This window comes from Alosa sapidissima, chromosome 19 (genome assembly GCF_018492685.1).
Source record: "Alosa sapidissima isolate fAloSap1 chromosome 19, fAloSap1.pri, whole genome shotgun sequence".
NCBI lineage: Eukaryota > Metazoa > Chordata > Actinopteri > Clupeiformes > Clupeidae > Alosa > Alosa sapidissima.
This window is the reverse complement of record NC_055975.1, coordinates 16,726,577-16,747,094: the sequence shown is the minus strand read 5'-3', so window position 1 is coordinate 16,747,094 and position 20,518 is coordinate 16,726,577. Positions and strand designations below refer to the sequence as shown.

Here is a 20,518-nt window from a genome sequence, read left to right as displayed (position 1 = left end):
GGTATATTTAGGTCTTTTTCTAAACTTTCCCCTATTGATACAAAATCAGTTAAGTTTGCTTGTGTTGCAATTTGTTCAACCCTTTCTCCTAAAATGACTGGACTAATAGACCTCCATTCATTCTGCACTTATTCGTGAACGCCCTCATGTGGAACCAGAAAAGGAACTGCAACCAGTTCAGAAACCGGAAGTTTCCCGAGAGTGGCGGTTCTCCCCATAGACATAATATACAGCGTCTATGTATATTATGTCCCCTTATTAGACATTCTCTGACCAGACCAACACCATAGATATATGTATATGTATATATATCTATGACCAACACTTGCACAAAAACAGAGAATGTCGAATAGACGGGCTCTGACAAAAATGACCTACTGGAGTCAAATTAGCGCGCGAAGGAAGTGACGGAAGTTCCGCCTATCCCTTTCCTTTAGCATTCAGTTACTTTATTGGTATACTAACAAGTCCCTCCCCGGCGTCCGTCCAATCAAAACTTTTGTGTCCTGTAAGAAATGTAGATTTTACATGCACCATGACAACGACCGGGGACATTAAGCATTATTCTTGACAACATGCAGCGAGAAAAGAGCGTGAAAGCAAAAGAGGTAATCGAAGGACTTATAAAGTTTCTCTCTGCTCTTGAGGTGGATTCTGTTCCATGTGCTGAAACCTTCAGACGGGCAAAATTCAACAAACACGATGTGGTAAGTTAAGTTAACCAGTTGTTGTACAGTACAGTACAGTGGCCTAATGTTACAGAAATGTATGAAGCGACACTAGCGTTTGCAGCACCTTTGAAAATCTCACAAATATGTCTACTAGGTAGTTCTAGCCAAAGTGTGTTTTGTCGTTGAAGTTTCAGTTAATCCAAGCCAGTCATCTGAAAGCAAATATTTGTATTGAATTGAAGCTAGGCCAATGTCACTGTACGTGGTTTTCATAACAGAATTTTCGCCTCACAGGTGCAGAATATGTGGGATTTGCTACGTTGCCTTCTAGTGAAAGCAGTTCGATTGGAGTGCAAATGTCAGCACTCAGATCCAGGTAAGTTTACCTGTCTGTGTTATTTCTGTCTTTATAAAAAAATAACTGAAAGCTAAGATGTGAATGTTTTGTAGGCAGAACATTGGAGCCAGAATTTAAAGTGACCATATATACAGCATAGCCTACTGTTACTTAATATCCATTCAGTGTGTCCCTCAGGCTTGCCTCTCTCAGGTGCACCTAGTGGGTCACGTTATTTATATGATGTTGTACTTTGAAGGAGCCCAGACCTGGTTTGTGAGGAGCGCGCTGTGGCATTGTGGGTATGGTGCCTGTTGGGTGGTGGCCCCGCAGGCTGGCAGTTGCTGTGGAGACGCAGTGGGGAGCCGAGAGCTGCTTTTGGCCTTCGGCTGGATGCTGTCGTCCGGGAGCCTCCTGGAGTTCCTGCTGGGAGAGAGAGTGCTGCAGATGCAGCCTCTGGCATTGCCTCCTGCTCAGGTGAGACTGAGGCTGGCCTTGAGTTCCAGGTTGCCTGCATTGCAGTGGTTGGCACCACGCGCCATATTCATGGAGAATTCTAGAACAATGTGGAATAGAACCTAAGACTGGCTTTTTTTCTGTTCAGGAATAGCCTTCTGGGTAAACAAATCCTCTTTTATGTAGGTCTTCTTACCCATACATAATACATAAACCTGCAACATGTTTTTTTTCTCTGTGGTTTTCTCTGTGCAGTACTGTAACCAATACCAATAGCAATACCAAAGCCAATACCATTTAGCTTTTTTCCACTGGACTGGAACACCTGGAAATGATGGGTCAAACATCCTTAAATCAAGGACAATCCCATCCCTGAAACTTTACTAAATTGTGCCACCCACCATATAGCTTACCACATAGCATGCTGTGTGTTGATCAAAAATGAATACAGCAAAATATTGTTATTCCATAGTTGACCAGTTGATGGCAGCATTGATTTGCAGAGTATGATGTGACTGACTGCACGTTCGGAAAATGTACAGAAAATGCATATTGGGCCTCAGGGTTTAGGACATTAATTAAGTGTATGTTCATGTTATGATACATCAGCAAAAATCAATCTGGGCCAAATTATCCTTTGAATTATTGGAAAATGCAACTATACATAATTGAAGTCTAAAAGTAGCCAGAACGGACATACACAGGATTAGATGGAAAGCAAGTGTGTGTGTGTGTGTGTGTGTGTGTGTGTGTGTGTGTGTGTGCACCTGCTTTTTCAGGTGTGCATTCCTGGAGCTCCCCTGGTGGATTTGTGTGAGGGCGGCAAAGGCAAAGAGTGTGTCGGCAGAGGCACTGATGGAGATGGAGACCTGCGGCTTTTGCAGTGGGAGTACGGCAAGCTCCGGTACCACTGGAGAGCCCTCCTAGCAGCCCAGGAGGAAAGGGCCAAACTCATCCACAAGGCAAGTTTCCGGGCAAGTTTCCCAACTCTAATGCGATACCTTCCGTAGACATGCAGTACCTACATTTGCATATAGGCTCAGTTAATTAGCAGGAGCTCTCATGCAGGGCAGCTTAAAGTGCAGCGAAGTTATTTTTGCACACCTTGGGACACAGGACCTTTTAGCTGAGATACGTTACCGGGGGAAGTGGAGCCTGGATCTCCCATGAGAGGTGGAGGGGGGTTGGGGGGGTGGACGATAGTCCAAATCCCCCAGAGAAGAGATGCAAACCCAGGGCTACAGGAAATAGGGGGAAAACCCCCCAAAACGCTATCTGACTGCCATATAGCTAAATATTGGTAAATAGAGCCACAAACACATTTGCCCAGAAGTCCACTCTATAATGACTTAAAGTGGATGTCCAATCTATCCATCCATTTTTTTGAGATTTAGATGAAATACATTTGCAAGGCGAGATGTAACACCTGAGCTGGATTTTCAGTTAAGCCTTTTTTAATGTAAGCCCTTTTTTTGAAGACGCATTTCTCATTTCGCATTTCTCATTTTTCCCCCACCTCACAGTTAAGCCCACCATTTTTTAACGCCACCTTTGGGTATAGATTCAGTTGCCAATATGTTATTTACACATTAAATTCCATGATTTATATGAATGCAAATGGAATGGATGGAAAAAGCCCATAGGGGTGTGTGCATAGCTTTACAACAGGGCTGTTCTGTAACTACAGTATGCGTTGAATGGAACTGATTAATCCTCCTTTGGCTTCAGCCAGCGAATCCAGTTCCAGAACATTGTCATGCACGTCCTTTGTCTCCGCCGGCAGCCTAGATATGTGAATTCTCGTGCTCGTGGTGGCCTAACTCCCACATACGCTGTTTGTCAGCCAGCAATCACCTACGGCCAATTAAAGTATGGAAAAGGAGAATTTACATGTGTGAATATATACACACAAACGAGCACATTGACAGAGTGTTGTATGTATGTGTGTGTGCATGTGAAAATCACTTATTTCCAGAATACATATTATTGCACAAAGAAGTGTGTGTAAATGTGTGTGTGTGTGTGTGTGTGTGTGTGTGGGAATCAGCACTTAGTTCAGTCCTTCTTGACAGTGGTGATTGGGCTTGATTGAGTGATAAGGCCGCCTCTGTGCGGAGGTTAATCTCACGCTGTCACTTGGGGCTGGCCCAGAGGTGCCGCGTCTGTCTCCACAGACGACTCTCTCTCTCTCTCTCTGACTGGCCCCTCTCCTCCTGGCCGCCCAAGTCAGCCTGAGTGATTTCACCACAGCCCCCCTCTCCACCGGGCCATCCATCACCGCCCGCTGATGAATATGACAGGTTAAAAGCGCAGGCCGAAAGAACGGACGGAAGAAAAGAAGGAGACTGAGCAGGGGTGGTGTGGAGGGTGGTGTGGAAGGTGGGGTGGTGTGGGGGGGGGGGGGGGGGGGGGGGGTGTGGAGGTGGGTGGGGAGGGGGGTGTGGTGTTGGTGGTGTTGGTGGTGAGGTAGGGACAGGACGCCTCCAGCAGTTGAATACACTTCAACTCGACCGCTGTGCAAAAACGGCAGGAAAACAAACAAAATGCATTCACCCAGTCTCCATATCCTCCAGTCCTCCAGCCTCTGGTTTGCAGACATCGTTTCAAACGGCATTTGGACATGCACATTACATGTGCCCTGGGGTATACTGTACATCCCCTAACAGCAGAATGATGCAGAGAAATGGTTGAAATGAATATCATTGGAGAGTGAGAAGGGTGGGGGGGTGTAGGAAATGGAATCAATTTAGTTGCAGCTGTTTTTCAAAGGTCCTGCAGGTATCTAGCATGTGGAGCTGAATAATGCATAAACTCTCTGGTCTCTCCACAGGTTCTCTCTGACATCGGCCCCCAGCCTGTCTCCCCGAGCTCCGAAGCGCTTGGCACCAGCGATGCTAGTCCGCTTAGCAAGGTGAGCTCCCAAAAACACTGCTTGTCAAACTGACAGGGTTTGTTCTCTCCCAATAGCGTACCTGCATTCCAGAGGCTGGGTGTCTCTGTTCTTTTTCATTTTCTGTTTTTGGCACCCCCTACCCCCCCCCCCTTCCCTGTCACACACACCTTTATGCCCCCCCCCCCCCCCCCCCCTTCCCTGTCTTCCCGTTTTTCAACTGTAACTGGCATTGAATGACAGGCAGCGTATCATGATTCTTTGAAGAGCAGACGGCTCGATGTTTGAAAGTCAGAGGCCTAGCGCTTCCTCGCTCTCATTCTCTCACTCTCTCTCTCTCTCTCTCTCTCTCTCATTCTCCCTTTCTCTCTCTCTTTTTACTTCTCTCTCTTCTCACCTTTGCACACACTCTTCCCCATTCTCCTTTGCACTCCGAACGGGCCCTTTTGAGCAGAGTGTTTTTAACGCTCTGACCTGGCACAGAAAAGCAAGTGATGCGGCTCCTCTGTGTTATTCAGATCGGAGGCGAGGGGAGGCACAGAGGCCCATGATGAGCTGGGTGAGCGATGAGACGGGAGGTTATTTCTGTCCCTCATAGGCAGAGGAGAATGAGGCGAGATTGAAACTTGAGTGAGATAAAGAGTGAGAAAGAGAGAGAGAGAGAGACAGATAGATATATATATATATAGAGAGAGAGAGAGACAGAGAGAGAGAGACACAGAGAGAGACACAGAGAGAGACACAGAGAGAGACACAGAGAGACAGAGAGAGAGAGAGAGAGAGACAGATAGATATATATATATAGAGAGAGAGACAGATATATATATATATATATATATATATATATAAAGAGAGAGACACAGAGAGAGACACAGAGAGAGACACAGAGAGAGACACAGAGAGAGACACAGAGAGAGACAGAGAGAGAGACAGAGAGAGAGACAGAGAGAGAGACAGACAGAGAGAGAGACAGACAGAGAGAGAGACAGATATAGAGAGACAGATAGAGAGACAGACAGAGAGACAGAGACAGCTAGATAGAGAGAGACAGAGAGAGACAGAGAGAGACAGAGAGAGAGAGAGTTTCTGCATGTCAGTTGGAGCTGAGCTGTTTTCCAAGCCTGTTCGGCACTGTCTTGGGAGTGCGCCGCCGCAGGAATGGGATGTGCAAACAGACAGACAGAGATAAATGCCTAGCTCACTCGCCTGGTGTGTCTAATAGGCTATATGCTCCAGGGGGGCTCCCCCCCCCCCCCCAGCCAACCCATCCCCATCCTCCCATGCTGCCCCTCAGCTGGCAGAGACGTGAGCCATCACACTGAGTGCCCCCCCCCCCCCCACCCCACCCCACCCCTGAACCCCCACCACCCTCGCTCCTCCTAGAGTACTGCTCCCCCTGAGGAGATGTGTCAGCCTCTGAACTGTTTGGTGTGTGTGTGTGTGTGTGTGTGTGTGTGTGTGTGTGCGCGTATATTTGGAGGGCTAGGGTAGGACAGGGGGTGGCAGGACAACTGCTGAGCCTGCACGGTAAACGGACCGGAAAAGCAAAACAAATAGGAGAGAAGGTGCGCTTACAAAGCCCAGCGGGGGCCCAGGGGGAGAGACACAAGTGCTGCGCACGCAGAGCCCAGCCGAGCAAGCGTGTCTACACACACACACACACACACACACACACACACACACACACACACACACACACACACAGACAGTCAATGTGTCATGTATGAAGTGCTACACAACGCTCTAATACACAGGTGAATGATGCACACAGCAGCCTAGCATCGATAAGCAGACATGTAGGTAATCATTAGCTCTTTCCTCTTAAAAAAATAACTGAAGGATTTTTGTTTTGGGAACACAAATTGTTGGATTTTTTTAGACAGTTGTATAGAGCAAATGATACAAGATGAACAACCACAGTGGCCAACAGGTGTATATAATTCAGAGGTTTGTGTATTTGTGCTATTGACTTGTTTTTGTCTGGGCATTTTTTGATGAAAAGATTAAATCCCTTTGCTTCATTTTGCTCGATTGAAATCCCTGTGCTTGATTTTTATTTGTCTGTCTGTCAGGAGTTGGAGAACACAAAACAAGTTAATCACCTGCTGGAGGCCTACTTACAGTGGAAGGTTCTGGAGCCTTTGTTCTGGCGTTGGATGGTACGTCTGAGTCTCCACGCTCATTTTCATTATTGTTGAGCCGTGCTCATTACTGAGAGCCTCTCGGATGGATAATTTGCCTACTTGGCATCCGTGCTAATAGGTTTCAATGATTTACAGGCTGATTGCGTTGGCAGTTGCTGGCAGTCACTCACAGGTTTGATGGCCTTTTCAGAAATGCGGCTGTCTGATGCAGTTCGCTGTCAGCAAAAAGGGATGCAGAGATGGGGGTTGTTGGGAGGCATGGGTATATCCGGAATGCTCCGTAATATGTGGAGAACTGAAGATTTTAAAGGTGTAAGATTCCAGACATATGCATATAACCTAGTTGGTAGTGTTTACAGTTGCTATTGATGTATTGACACACACACACACACACACACACAGTGAGGGAGAAAGACTTTCTCTTTAATCTCTCTCATTCTCAAACTCCCTCTGGCAGGGGTCCAGTTTGAGATGAAGTTGTAAGGCGGGGTGGGGGGAGGCTACCGTGGGGTTTCTCTTTTATTTGGCAGCAGAAGCAATTCTCGCACCTCTAGGAGTCCCGATTAAATAATTGGGGAATGTTTGTGACGTTAGAAATGCTAGTTACTCTGATTTAAACAGCCACCTGGGGCTTTCTTTTGTTTTGTTTTGTACAAACAAATGCCAGACTCTCTACTGGACCCCCGAGAGACATTCCGTAAGCTTTCGGCGAAGACAGAATTGCTCAGCGAGTGAGTGAGCTCATCATTATGGTACTCCAGAGCACCACGGATGGCCAATCACGCCTGCCACTGGCCAAGCTCCCATCCAAACTAAGAGGCCATTTGTTTTCTAATTACACAAGAAAAGCTGAATAAAAAATCTCCCATAGCTCTAATGTACTCTAGAAATGGTGCTATTTCTGTCCCGATGTTTTTTTTCCCCTTTTGGATGACGCATGCAACAAGATCCGAGGTGGTCTCATCACACAGTATCGCAACCTCGCAGTGACGCATCTCTTCTGTGAAGAGCAAGGACAAACATGAAAGCATATGTGTAATATTGCTGTTAGAACTTCTAGTCAGGAGCTGACAACTCTGACAGTTGTGTGATACACCACTAGGAACCTTTGCTTTATTGATGGTCAGTGGGTCAAGCAATGTTGTTTGTACATGTTTTCACTAGTATTGGTTTTAGAAAAAATATCTGGAGAACTTAAATCGGTTACACTTTACTTGACAGTATTGACATAAGATTGACATGATACTGACATGAACATGTCATAAACAAGTCCTAAATGTTTATGACATAACACTTCTGTTATTAAGTGACATTCGGTTTTTGTCATAACAAGTTAGGGTTAGAGTTAGGGTTAGGATTAGGGTTAGAGGTTAGGGTAAGGGTTCATGTGTCATGACAGTGTCATGTGTGCATTATGTCGATACTATCAAGTAACGTGTTACCCTTAAATAATTTGTGGGAAATTTGTTGCATTTATGAAATCAGTCATGTGAGTGTATGGCAACATTGCTGAAAATCTTGCCCCATACATCACCATCTAAGGTTATCAGTTTGGGTTGCCAGGGACATGCATACTGCTGGAATGAACATCTCACTTGCACAAGTTGCTTACCCTACCAAATAGAGTGTGCTGAATGAATGAAGATGTCCATTCAGTCTCCCAGGCTAGTCTGGACGGTGGTCCGTGGAACAGAGAGCACGGTTCCACTCAGCCGTGAGACGTCTCGGAGAATCGAGCAGAGTTGGCGGCTCTATGATGAGTGTTCTCCAGTCGAAGACTAGTGTAAGTGTCTGGCCCACACAGCGCGGCCGTCTGATGAAACTCGGGCAGGTCTAGACAGAGAGCGATCGATATCCTTCCCCTGGAACTGCAATTACACAGGTAGTCTGTCACAGATAGGCCTGCACGAGCTGCTGATTGCACACACAGTAGAGGACATAAAGTGATCAGTTTAATATGTGTGTGTGTGTGTGTGTGGGGGGGTACACACACAGATTTTGTGACATCTACAGTATCTCATAAAAGCAGACGTGGGTCTCACGGCCAGCAGGAAAACTAACTTGCCTCGATGAGTTACCACGGGGCAGGACATCATTGACCCTAACAGTCCACCACTCGGCCAGAAACCTTTTTTCTGCAGCGCCTCTGTCTAATAAGCCCCTGAAGCTCCCCCTAGCCACTGCCAGAGGCAAGCCTAATCACCAACCACTCTGCCAAAAAGTGACCCTACTCACTGTGCAGTATCTGCCAAATAGTGATCTTACTCGCGGCCAAACATTACACTACTTTCATTACACCAAATAGTGACTGCTAAATATTGATTCTTCTATACTGCATGTCCAAATTAATGAGTCTTGCAGAGGTCTTACTGCCAAATACATGACTAAATAGGGTCTGCAATATTACCGAATTATGATTAGAGGTATTAGCGATGATATAGGATGATGTTGCTGTAATGGGCTTGATTATCAAGGGTTGGAACAGATGGGCAGGAACAGACAATGTTCCTAAAGTGGGCACTCCTGTGTTGTCCATTACATACGGTGATCATATTGGGTTTCAAACAAGAGGACAGACACAGGATGGACTGGGTTGGTGCAAGAGTTTCAGTCCTTTGTTTTCCCTGGTTTTACAAAATGGTCAGTTCTGTTTTTTGACTCTCTCTCTCTCTCTCTCTCTCTCTCTCTCTCTCTCTCTCTTCTGCAGTTTTGTGTTTAGCAGGGCAGTAGTCATGTGTTTCTAGATTTCTAGTTAACCTAGTTTATTATGACCGCCGCGCAGCGAAGCGGCGGTCATATAGGTTTAGTCAGATTTTTTTTTTCTTTTTTTTTTTTTCTTTTTCGCATGTCCAAATTTCTGTCAAGGATTCCTGGGACACTGTAAGACCGGGGTACACGAAACTTGGTGGGCATGTAACCCCACATGGATAGCATGGAACCATCGTTTTTCGTTTTGATCTGTAGCTCCCCCGCTGGACTGGACCCCCCGAAAGGAGGGTAGGGCAGACACAGTTTTCTGTGAATATCTCGAAAACCGTAGGGTTTAGGAGGACCATTCTTTTTGTATGTTGATCTCAAGGGGCCATGTCAACCCATTCCATAACCACTCATTTCATGTATAGCGCCACCTAGTTAAACACAAAAAAGTAAAAATGAGGTGTTGTAATTGAAGGTATCTGTGACCTAACATAGTCAAAACTGTACAAAGTTGGAAGTGTAGGATCATTATGACACCCTCTGTATGCACGCCAAGTTTTGTGGAATTCCGTTCATGGGGGGGCCACACAATAAATTCATTTATGTTACTATACACCAACTGGCCTGTAGGTGGCCGGAGACAGTTTTCTGTGAATATCTCGAGAACCGTAGGGCCTAGGAGGTCCACCTTTTTTATGTATGTTGGTCTTAAGGGGGCATGTCAACCCATCCCATTACCACTTATTTCATGTATAGCGCCACCTAGTTAAAAATTAAAAAGCAAAACATTAGGTGTTTTCATCACAATATCTCTGGCTGACAAGGTCAAAACTGCACGGAATTAAAAGTGTAGCATCATTATGACACCCTCCGAATGCATGCCAAGTTTTGTGTACTTTCGTTCATGGGGGGCCTTACAATAAAATAATTTATGTGTACATTTAGTGACGTACACCAACAAGGATTCCCGGGACACTGAAAGACCGGGGTACACAAAACTTGGTGGGCATGTACCCCCACATGGATAGCATGGAACCGTCATTTTTCGTTTTTATCTGTAGCCCCCCCGCTGGACTGGACCCCCCGAAAGGAGAGTAGGGCAGACACAGTTCTCTGTGAATATCTTGAGAACTGTAGGGGAAAATTTCATTTCGTCCCCGGGGACATACCCCCCAACCCCCCCCGTGCTGGGCCCCCCGAACCGCAAAAAAAAACAGTTTTTCCTAAATAACTACCTGAACCATGGCACTGAGGATGAAGAATCTGTTATGGTATGTTGGTCTCAAGGGCCCACATCAACCTGGCTCATAATCACACATTTGTGATTTGGACCCCCACCCGCCCGGTAAAAAATGAAAATGCAATATTATTCTGCTTTAATCGCCCCTATCTTCAGTTAAGATGTTCAGAACTGCACCAAATTGTATGTGTATGATTGACCTGGCATTCTCTGGGGGTATGCCAAGTTTCGAAGAATTTCATCCATGGGAGGGTTTAAAAAAATTAGGTTATGTGTACATTTAGTGACTGTACACTCATTGGCCTGTAAATGGCGGTGCACACATATACACATGCACACACACAGGCACCCACATACTATCGGTATTAGAACGGCCGATATATAATTACAAATTCAGTAGGATTAAAAGAAAGCCAAAATAAATATTCATCATCATCATCATGGCTGCATTTTCAGTATTGGCAATAAGTAGTCGTTTGTCCACTAGATGGCGCATCGTTGCAGTGAGACGTAATTTTGTTGGAAGTTAAAAGTGGGTTGGAAAAACAATGGACGCTTCCTACAAGGACTGTAATTTACTGCAGCGAACATCTAATAAGGATAGGACGATGTTCACATGAAGTGTAATTCCCATTTCTTCTTGAAGCCGAAATAAATCTGAGGATGTTTATCGGACATGCTTGGTTTTTACTGCAGGTACGTTAATCTTGTAATATCAATAAGGACCTAGGTAATGTTACCGTTAGCGTTGGTTGAGTGATGGAGGCCCATTTGATTGATTGCATTTGTAGAAAACTATAAATGCGGTTATACCAAGCAAATTGATAGCAGCACTGTTTGTATCTTTCGACTGTCATTTATTGCACGTGCTACAAAATCATTCTGTGCAATGGAAGATTTACCAACGTTACACCGGTCTGATACAGTTTTGCCTATACATGCGTGAGACTGAGACGCCTGTTTATTTTGTTTTAAATGCGTGCAGGGTGTGAGAGGAGAATCGATGTGCTTTGATTCCAGCTTGGTAGTTGTAGTCTGTGAAATTAAAAAGCACGTGTGTGTGAAGTATCCAAACAATGACACCTTCATTTCATTATGGCTGCTTTAGCAACACACCTTAAGCTACTGTGTAGTGGGTCCCATTTAGAAGTGGCTACTTCATTCGCGCTTTCCTTGACTCATGGAGCTGCGTGGATGTTATTACAACTTTTCGCCACGATATGGCAGTTTAAGTCCGCTTGATACTGTAAGGCGTAAGCCATTGGTTTCCAAAGGAGATTTTATTTGTGTCGCCAGCATAGCCTATTGACAATTTATGTTGTAAATAGGCCTACCTTATAATCCTACTGTACCTGTAGCTTAGGGAAGCTAACAGCTTTCTATTAGGATCTAGTTTGTTAGTTACCGTTTTGTCATAACTCCCTGATGCATTTTTGCATTTAGAATAGCCAGAGCATGTATATCTCAATCGGAAAATTAAACAATATCGGGTGCCTATGGACTAGGCTGGGTGAACCCAGCCTGATCTGCCCGCTATTTATTTTTTGATTTCTTAAAAGATTGAGCTTGGTCTGATGAAAGCCAGACTAGCCATGGACCTCAGTTACACAATGCAAGGGAACATGAATCAGCCTATATTTGCACGAACAATAACGGACAAAAGCTCTTCAACTTTGGCCCGTTAAAATGTGTATGAACAGTCTAGCGACGCATTTCATCAAGGCCCATTTGGACATGTCAGTTATTTGCACCACTGGTTAGATGTAAAACAGCATTTCGTTTCAGACTACTGTTACTTAATTTGTGCATTAACAATAACGTTTCAGACTACTGTTACTTAATTTGTGCATTGACAATAAAGTATTACATGAACTAAAGATGACTAAAATCTTATGTAGAAGAAGAAACATTCACAAAAAATCCATCCATCCAAAAATTACCTTTGTTTTTGATAGCTGTTGAAAACGGCATGGAACTGACAGAGATGTTTTTGTTTATAAATACATAATAAATAAATAAATAAATAACATTATGCTGATACCTTTTGCTTTTCCCAAATACAATGTAGCCTACAGTGTAAGTGACCTTTCATCAATCCAGTTGCAATGGATGAACTGTGATGAACTGCCCTACTTGTGATTGTTTAGAGATTTTAAAGGTTTTATAACAATGCTACATCTTCATTGGCTATTCTACAATCTATTCACCTTTTCAGCACCAGTAGGCTACTTTCTGTGCAGCCGCACACACACACTCAGGCATGCCAAACAAGCATACACAAAAGTTTCAAGAGTGGGGGATGGAGTAAAATATGGAGACAAATTGAAGTGTGATTTATTTTCGCGGAACGGATGTACAGGACTGAGCGGCGGTCATATTTTGTACCGCTATGTGGTACATCTAGTTTGAGATTTCGTTCTGTTGGATTCTCTGGTTGTTGTGTTGTGTTTTAAAAATTCTCAAAATCGGCATTCTCAAAAATCGGCAATTGCAATCGTATCCTCAGATTAAACATTTCATATCTCAGTAATCACGCATATTTAATCATCAAAATCAATTATAAGACTTATCTAAGTCTATAATTTTTCATAACATGAGTTTGTGTCAAGAAGAGTCCACTACCACAACACTCTGAGCATGTTCGGATTCTCAAAGGAAAGATTCTACTCTCGGATCCCTAACCTTTCATTTCTCCTGACGTCATAAATTCCCTGTCAAAATGAAAGTCTCCCGTGAATCTTCCCCCCTCTAGTTCACACCTCACCCCTAAAAGAAGATCGGCGGAAACTCAGATAGAATTCGTACCCTACCCAAGCCGTCATGTTTCAGGCGGTTCTATTAGTTTGCCATGGCTCGCATGTATCCACTTTTCTCTCACCCTGGACCTTCACTGCCGACTATGTTATGGCAATCCACATCGGGGAATGATGTCTTTCACGAGGACTTTGGCAGTGTGTAGTGCAGTTCCAGATCGTGCGGGGAATACCTCAATCCACCTGGAGAACTTGCACAGGACAACCAGAACATCTCGGTAGCCTTTACACTTGGGAAGAGTGATGTAATCTATCTGGAGAACTCTGAATGGTCCTGGTGGAGCTGGTGTCTTCAGCATTGGCAACTTAACCTTCTTGTCGTGATTGTTTTGCCGACAGGTGACACACCGCTTGACGATGTCTTTGGCCGTTGCTGTGAACTTCGATGACCACCAGACCTGTATGAATCTGTTCCTCATCTTCTCCACTCCCACGTGTCCAAGCGAATGAATTTGCGCCGTCAGATATGGTAGACTTTCTGGAGCCACTGTTCGTGTTCCAAACCTCCACAAGTTGTCATCATGGAGCTTTGCCGCATTTTCAATCCAAGTCCATTTTTCTTCTCGGCTCGAGCTGTTCTGCATGTCTATGATGTTGGCCAAACTTTCCCGTTTTCCCTCTTCAGATGTTTCCTTGACCTTCTTTGTCACTCTCATCATGCATTTCTCGTTGTCATTTTCAAAAATGTTCCTGTTACCGTTAGATCCGTCCGTGTTTCCATTTCATTATCTTTCATTCATTATCTCCTCCCTCTCTTTTTCTTGCAGCTGTTCTTGACACCGCATCCGCCGTTGCATTGCCTCTTGCTTCAATGGTGTCTTGCCTTGTATGTGCCTTTACTTTGATCACTGCCAATTCCTTTGGCAGCTGCATTGCATCCAACAATTCTGCCACAATCTGTCCGTTCTTGATGGGACAGTGAGGTGGTTTTCCAGTCAGTCTGACAGGTTCCATTTCCAACAGTCCACAGTCATTCCTTCCCTTAGCCCATGCAGGATGTTCCAGGAGATCCTCTCTTGTTAGCCTTCTCAGGTTCCACAAGACTTCTCCATCTCCTTCTCCAATGGCTATGGTGACTGGGGCTGTCTGCTTCAGACTGAATTTTTCTCCGGTTGGTCCACCAGCTGTATTGATGATGCCTGACAGAGGTATTTCGTGTTTCTTCAATAGGTCAGATGAAAAGACTTTAAGTTCAGCACCAGTATCAATCAAGAATTCAATTTTGATGTGTTCTTCAAGCAAGGCAGTAGCATAGAGGGTGTTGTCAGTTTTAGCTGGTTGGTAAAGCACAGACACGCCGTCGGTGGTGGCTACTGTGCGCACAGGGCATATGAGTGCCTCGTCAGCTGACTCATCCCAGGCATCCCAGTCCTCCATCGCTGGCCTGGTTTTCTTTGTCTTTGGCCTTGTTACTGGAGCAGTCGCTCCCTGGGCAGCATTGGATGTAGATGCCCCATCATTCCCTGGTGCAGGTGGGGGTGAGGGAGGTGGGGGTGGGGGTGGGTGAGGTAAAGAGTTGACAGGTGGGGGTGGGGGTGGTGGTGGGGTAGGGAAAGAGTTGACAGGTGGGTGAGGTGGGTAAGCATTGGATGTAGATGCCCCATCATTCCCTGGTGCAGGTGGGGGTGAGGGAGGTGGGGGTGGGGGTGGGTGAGGTAAAGAGTTGACAGGTGGGGGTGGGGGTGGTGGTGGGGTAGGGAAAGAGTTGACAGGTGGGTGAGGTGGCTTGTAGCCAGTGGCATTGGTAACAACAATGGGGGAGGAGGAGGTACTGAAGCTATGGCTAGTGGCTGTGAATAGCCATACTGGAGTGGAGCAGTTTGATGATCGTTGGTTGCAGACGTTCTTCCTTGTCTTTGTGGATTGTAGAAAGCAGTGGCTGCTGAAGGGGCCAGAATGATTTGTTTCGTGTCACCTGCTGGCTGTTGGTCAGGTGGGATGCTGTTTCTTGGCCCATGTGGGGTCCCCATAACAGCAGCATTCTGTCCAATGAAGCTGTCTTTATCAATGTCCACTGCACTTCTAGATGTCTCCACCATGGCATATGGCGCTGTTGAGTCCAAGTCAGGCAGAGTCGGATTGAGGCGGGTGCTTGGTTGCCTGTTGCGACCATGGTTGTGACCCCCGCCCCCACTAGGTGCCGGTGTGTATGGGAGGAGTTGGCTCCTCCCCGTTGAGTGGGCCTCTGAGACTACTCCTCTTCGCCTCATTCCACTCTGTTCTGGCAACACATCCGCTTCCATGAGTTGTTCCTCCAAATCACGTCTCTCAGTCTCATGTCTGCAAATCCTGTCTCGGATCTCTAATTCCAACTTTTTTTCCTCAAATTTGCCCAATTGTAATTTCACTGCCATCCAATCTGACACATAGTCTTGTATCTCAACTAAGGCCTGTAACTTAGTTTTCCTACCAAGAACCATATCTGGATTGTGCTAATATTAAATATTAAATTGTACTATGTGTTTCGTGCAGTGACGTGATCCTTTTAAATATATTTTTTATATTTTCCCGTGATGTGGTAGTGATATAGTGACAACTTTGCACTTTGAAAATTTGGTTAGTAATTTGTTCGCCTCTCAATTGTTCACAAGTTGTCTATCTCTTATTTTTTTTTTTTTTTTTTTCCACACTCACACTCACACACACGCTCCCGCCAGGGAAAAGGAAACACACTCTCTCTCTATCTCTCTCGCTCCGTAACCTGACACTTGGTAAGTTATTTTACTCACAGCATGATGCCACAACAAAAAATTTCACCAGTGTCAGTTCCACTTAACTCAGACTGTTTCTTTTCTCCCAAAACGGCTGGACAATGATACAAATTAATGTCTCACTCACACTTTTAACGATCTTTCGTTAAATTCCCAGTTGACCAAGTCAACAAAAAAACATAGGTGGAAACCCTATCCCACTTTTCAAATACTGCACAACCAAAACACCCCACTCTGGTGATTTTGTCTCCTTTCCGTATCACTGTAGCACTAAGTTTAGTCCTAGGCCATTAAACTAAACAAAGACCGTTGAGAAACAACCACACAGTTCACTCAGCAAAATAATGACTGTAGCAACTCCTATTTTCTCATTGGCACACGCACAGCATTCATTTCATAAAACTTACACAGCTTAACATGTAATGGCAGTACAGAAAAAGAAAAGATTTAATCCCCCAAGCTTGTCCGTAGTTAATCGATTACTTCTTTTAATTCGTTCACGAATCTATCCAGTTACCCAAAATATGTGTACACTTTGACCTTTTACTTTTTTCCAGAAAACTTCTTATATCAAATGACATCTAGAGCTCATCAATCATTGATATAGGTACGTTACTTGTCAAAACACTTAATGACACAAACTTCAATACTCTCATTAATGTGCAGCTTTTAATTTCTAATTTATCTAATAAATTAGCTTTACTTTGGTTCTTTTTCCCGCATAAAGGAGTAAAGATTTTTTGCTTTCACCTGGTCAGAATGTCTTCACTGCATGCAGGGTGCGCAGTGCAGCAGTCTTTCCCCTCTTGGCAGGCTTCCAGCTGGGATTCAGTCACGTCAATCAGGGTGCCAAGATGGACTCTTCTTACAGATGTTCCAAAATCCAAAATCTGCCCCCGAAGTCTTTTTGAACCCGTTGGATGTTCTCGTCCTCCGTCTCTCCTCTTGCGGTCGGGTCACGATAACCAAATGTTGTCGTCTTTCTTCTCCTTTTGCGAGAAGGGTCACGGCACCAAATGTTGGATTCTCTGGTTGTTGCGTTGTGTTTTAGTTCTAATGTCTGTATTGAAGATGGTCAATAAAGCTTGATGGCGGGATCAGGATCGGCGATTAGATGATGATTTATTGTAGATGGTACAACAATGAATAACAGAACACAGGCTAAGTCTCAAACAGTAAAACTGTGCAGAGTCTAACAGTTGTGGTTGTTATTAGAAGCGGCTGCTGAGCCTTCCGACAGAAGATGCTCCTTGGGTTGCTTCCTCAATCCGTCTCCTCGTCAAAACCTAAGACAAAGCCTGTTATACTAAAACATACAAACGTCAATCATGCCAACGTGGCAGGTGCCAACCAGTGTACAAAACCCGGCCCTGGCCAGATGGAGATACTATCCTGAATAGGCAGACATGCTGTCTCCCTCGGCCCATGTTATCACTGATGTTCCTCGGATGTTCCTAAACATCGGCCTGTATGACCTTCCTGCTGGTACACAGGCCTAAGGCACAGTTATGTACAATAATATGAACCTCTCCCCGTTGTATACTACACACAGAAGTAACATATGAACACATCAGAATACAGTAAAAATACCCCAGAATTCTACAGTTCTATTAGTTTGTCAGTGTACTGTATGTGTGCTCTTTATTATTGTTCCCAATGCAGAAACTGCTTGTAGAGCAAATACGGTAAGCATGGTTTGCTTATCCGTATGCATTCCTGTATACAGAAGAAGCCTTGAACGAGCTGCTTTAAGTTTTAACTATGTTGCTGCAGTACAATCCATTGACATTTGACAGTTCGGCAATATTAACATTCACAAATGTCAACTTAAATCGTGTGGAAACTGAAATCGTGTGTGTGTGTGTGTGTGTGTGTGTGTGTGTGTTCCTGTGCAGGAGAGTGTGATTGACAGCCAGTCAGCAGACCCTCGTGAGGAGGACACTGCACCAACGCCACGGGGGCCTCCGGGGCCCGCCCCCGCACATGGCTGCTGCTCCAGCGGAGACTGGGTCAAGAGGACGCGGGAGCGTCTGGAATCGCTCCGGCTGCAGACGCAGATGTCCCTACGGGCCAGACGAGACGGGTCATCGTCCAGACGCGGCCTTACTGGGCAGGTAATTGAGGAGGTTCCTGGCTTTGATGTTGGCAGCGCTAGCAGTGTTGATTTCTGTGAGTACACTAGACACTAATTAGGAAGCGACTGGCAAGACCTCTTTTTATTTTTTGATGATGTGTATGGTGTGTCATACTGTCTTAGTTTTTTGTTGCCATTAGATGCATAATGCATAGTCATAAACGTGCACAGTCAGTTGCTGTTTTAATGACAGTTCAAAAAAGTTCTTTCAAAGGCAGATCAGACTGCCAACCTAATGAGGTCACTTTTCATTAGACTTTTCCAGACTTAATTAGACTACTTATTTTCTTCAGAGCCACAGGTAGTCTAGTGTTACTGCACTACCTCACTCTGCAGTCATTCTAGGCTCTGCACGACCGAAGTTGACAATTAAGAGCAGCTATTTTGATCTTCAGGTTATCCCATGTCCTGAAATGAGTTGAACAATGGGTTACCAAAAGTAAACAAAAGCTGTAATCTACTAATTCAGACATTCCTGAGGCATCACGGTTTGGGCAAATACACTGTCTGTGATATAGCTAAGTTTTACTAATTGGATTGGTTGCTAAAAAATGCCATTGGGTTTACTTCATTTGTCAAAGGAGTGGCCTATTGTAGACTACCTCTCAGATGTCTGTCTTTTTGATGAGAGCGCGTAGGTGTTGAAGGTCAGGAAAAAGGTTCCACTTAAGGTAGGTTGTACACAGCTCCTGGCCAGAGGGGAAGATGAAAATGCAGTTAAAGATCATCAGTGGCACAGTCTGCTCCATCCTTGACTTCACTGAGACGAACAACATCGCACACAAGCAGACATGCCTGCCAGGCATGTCTCATTCCAAATGCTAACCACTCGCCGTAGTACTGCAACAAAGTTGCAAAGCTTCAGAAAACTTCATGACATTTGGGAGCTTGTGTGGCAAGAAGTTACCGGAACCTCTTAAAAGTGGGCTTTATTCCCCTCTTTGAGTAAGAGACCTTTGCAACACCTGTGACGTCAACCGCTGGTATTCAGACTGCTTTCTTAAAAGGCTTTTAGGATTGAGCAAGCCCTTGTCACCGTAGGACACTCGAAAGGACAAACGCTTAACGGAAGAGCCACAAACTGAGCAGGCCATCCAGTGAGGGACGATCAATAGTTGACTGAGGTGTTATTACAGAACTATTTTCTCTTGAGGCAATTCTACCACGATCCTCATAGTCTTCAGATCGTTATTTCCTTTCAGAGGCCTAGGCTTACAAATTGGTGTGAACACACACACAGAGATAAAGATACAGACACAAACAGACACAAACAGCCTGAAAAGAAGTGGATGTTGCTTTATTTAGTCTAGTTTTTTTTTTTTATGTGACCCACAAACAACAGTACTTTTCTGTTTTTTTTTTTTTCTTTCTTTCTTTAGAATGTACTTTCAAGCCATTTTCTCCCACTTAAACAGACACACAAACAAACAGGCTCTGTGCTTATATCTCCACCAGGGCAGACACAGCAGCACCAGCCCAGCCGCAGACTCCGACGCCAAACTCCTGGAAGATGACAGACAGGTCGCCACGAGGCTGCAAGGCTTCTCCACTGCTTTCACCCCGGCCTCCATAGACCACGGCTTCATCCCTTGCCTTCACGTCCAGGGCCGCACCGCACCACACCACCCGAAGCTTGAGCCCGGCAAACGCGCCCCTCACGGGGCAGAATCGCCAGGAAAGCTGCAGGCTTCCGAAGTGATCCAGGAGCTTAGGGCCAGGGAGGCCTTCCTCCTGGGAGAGCTGGAGGTGGCACGTTTGGCGCAGCGAGAGGTCCTGCAGGAGCAGGCCAGTAGACTGGAGGGAGTCATATTTATACCGCCTCCAAAACGATGCCACACCCCTCCTTAACCACATCACAATATTCCCCAAAGAGACTGTGCCTATGTTTACGCATTCCATATTATGCAGTCTGAGCCATCCATGAATGTATGTTTTCAGTCGAACTGCTTAACATTAAAGCGTCTTTTGCTGCTTTGATTCAAGTGTGTTTGCGGTAAATGTACTGGGGTGCTTGCACAGCATACAAATGAGGGGCAACATTGCATCAATGTTTTTGCAATAGATTTTTTATTTTAGTCCCACTCGGGCACTTGTGAGAAAAACAACCAAATTCGCTGATCTAGGTCAGGCCTTCAGAATTCTTTTTTTTTTTGCTTCTTTCTCTCCCTAACAGACGGAAGACGAAAGTTTACTTGAAGTAGGCCGTCTGCCTGCGACTGCTATGAACCCCCTCGTTTCCCACTGAGATTCGTCCTTCTCTTATTTCTCTGTGTTACATTCATGTTATGTCTTTTTTCTTCCTTCGAAAACTTGTGCTAAACATGGGTTAGTCCTATTTGCCAAACCAGCTACATTTCACACTTGGAGCCATTGAGTCGAAACATTGAGTCCAACCCAAGAACTCTCGCTCTACTACGCCTTGGCA

The 20,518-nt window shown here is 45.0% G+C and overlaps 1 protein-coding gene across 2 annotated transcripts; it reads left to right on the top strand.

The window, feature by feature from the left end:
• Positions 1–485: 485 nt before the first annotated feature.
• tedc1 (tubulin epsilon and delta complex 1) lies at positions 486–20,070 on the top strand. Of its 2 annotated transcripts, XM_042073467.1 has the most exons (8): positions 486–707; positions 966–1,047; positions 1,268–1,485; positions 2,244–2,426; positions 4,295–4,375; positions 6,427–6,513; positions 17,855–18,073; positions 19,549–20,070. In XM_042073467.1, the coding sequence occupies exons 1-8, from the start codon at positions 576–578 to the stop codon at positions 19,939–19,941; spliced, it is 1,395 nt and encodes a 464-aa protein (XP_041929401.1). In that variant the 5' UTR covers positions 486–575; the 3' UTR covers positions 19,942–20,070. The 2 variants fall into 2 exon arrangements, with proteins under 2 accessions (XP_041929401.1, XP_041929402.1); XM_042073468.1 differs by lacking the exon at positions 6,427–6,513.
• The last annotated feature ends 448 nt before the right edge of the window (positions 20,071–20,518 follow it).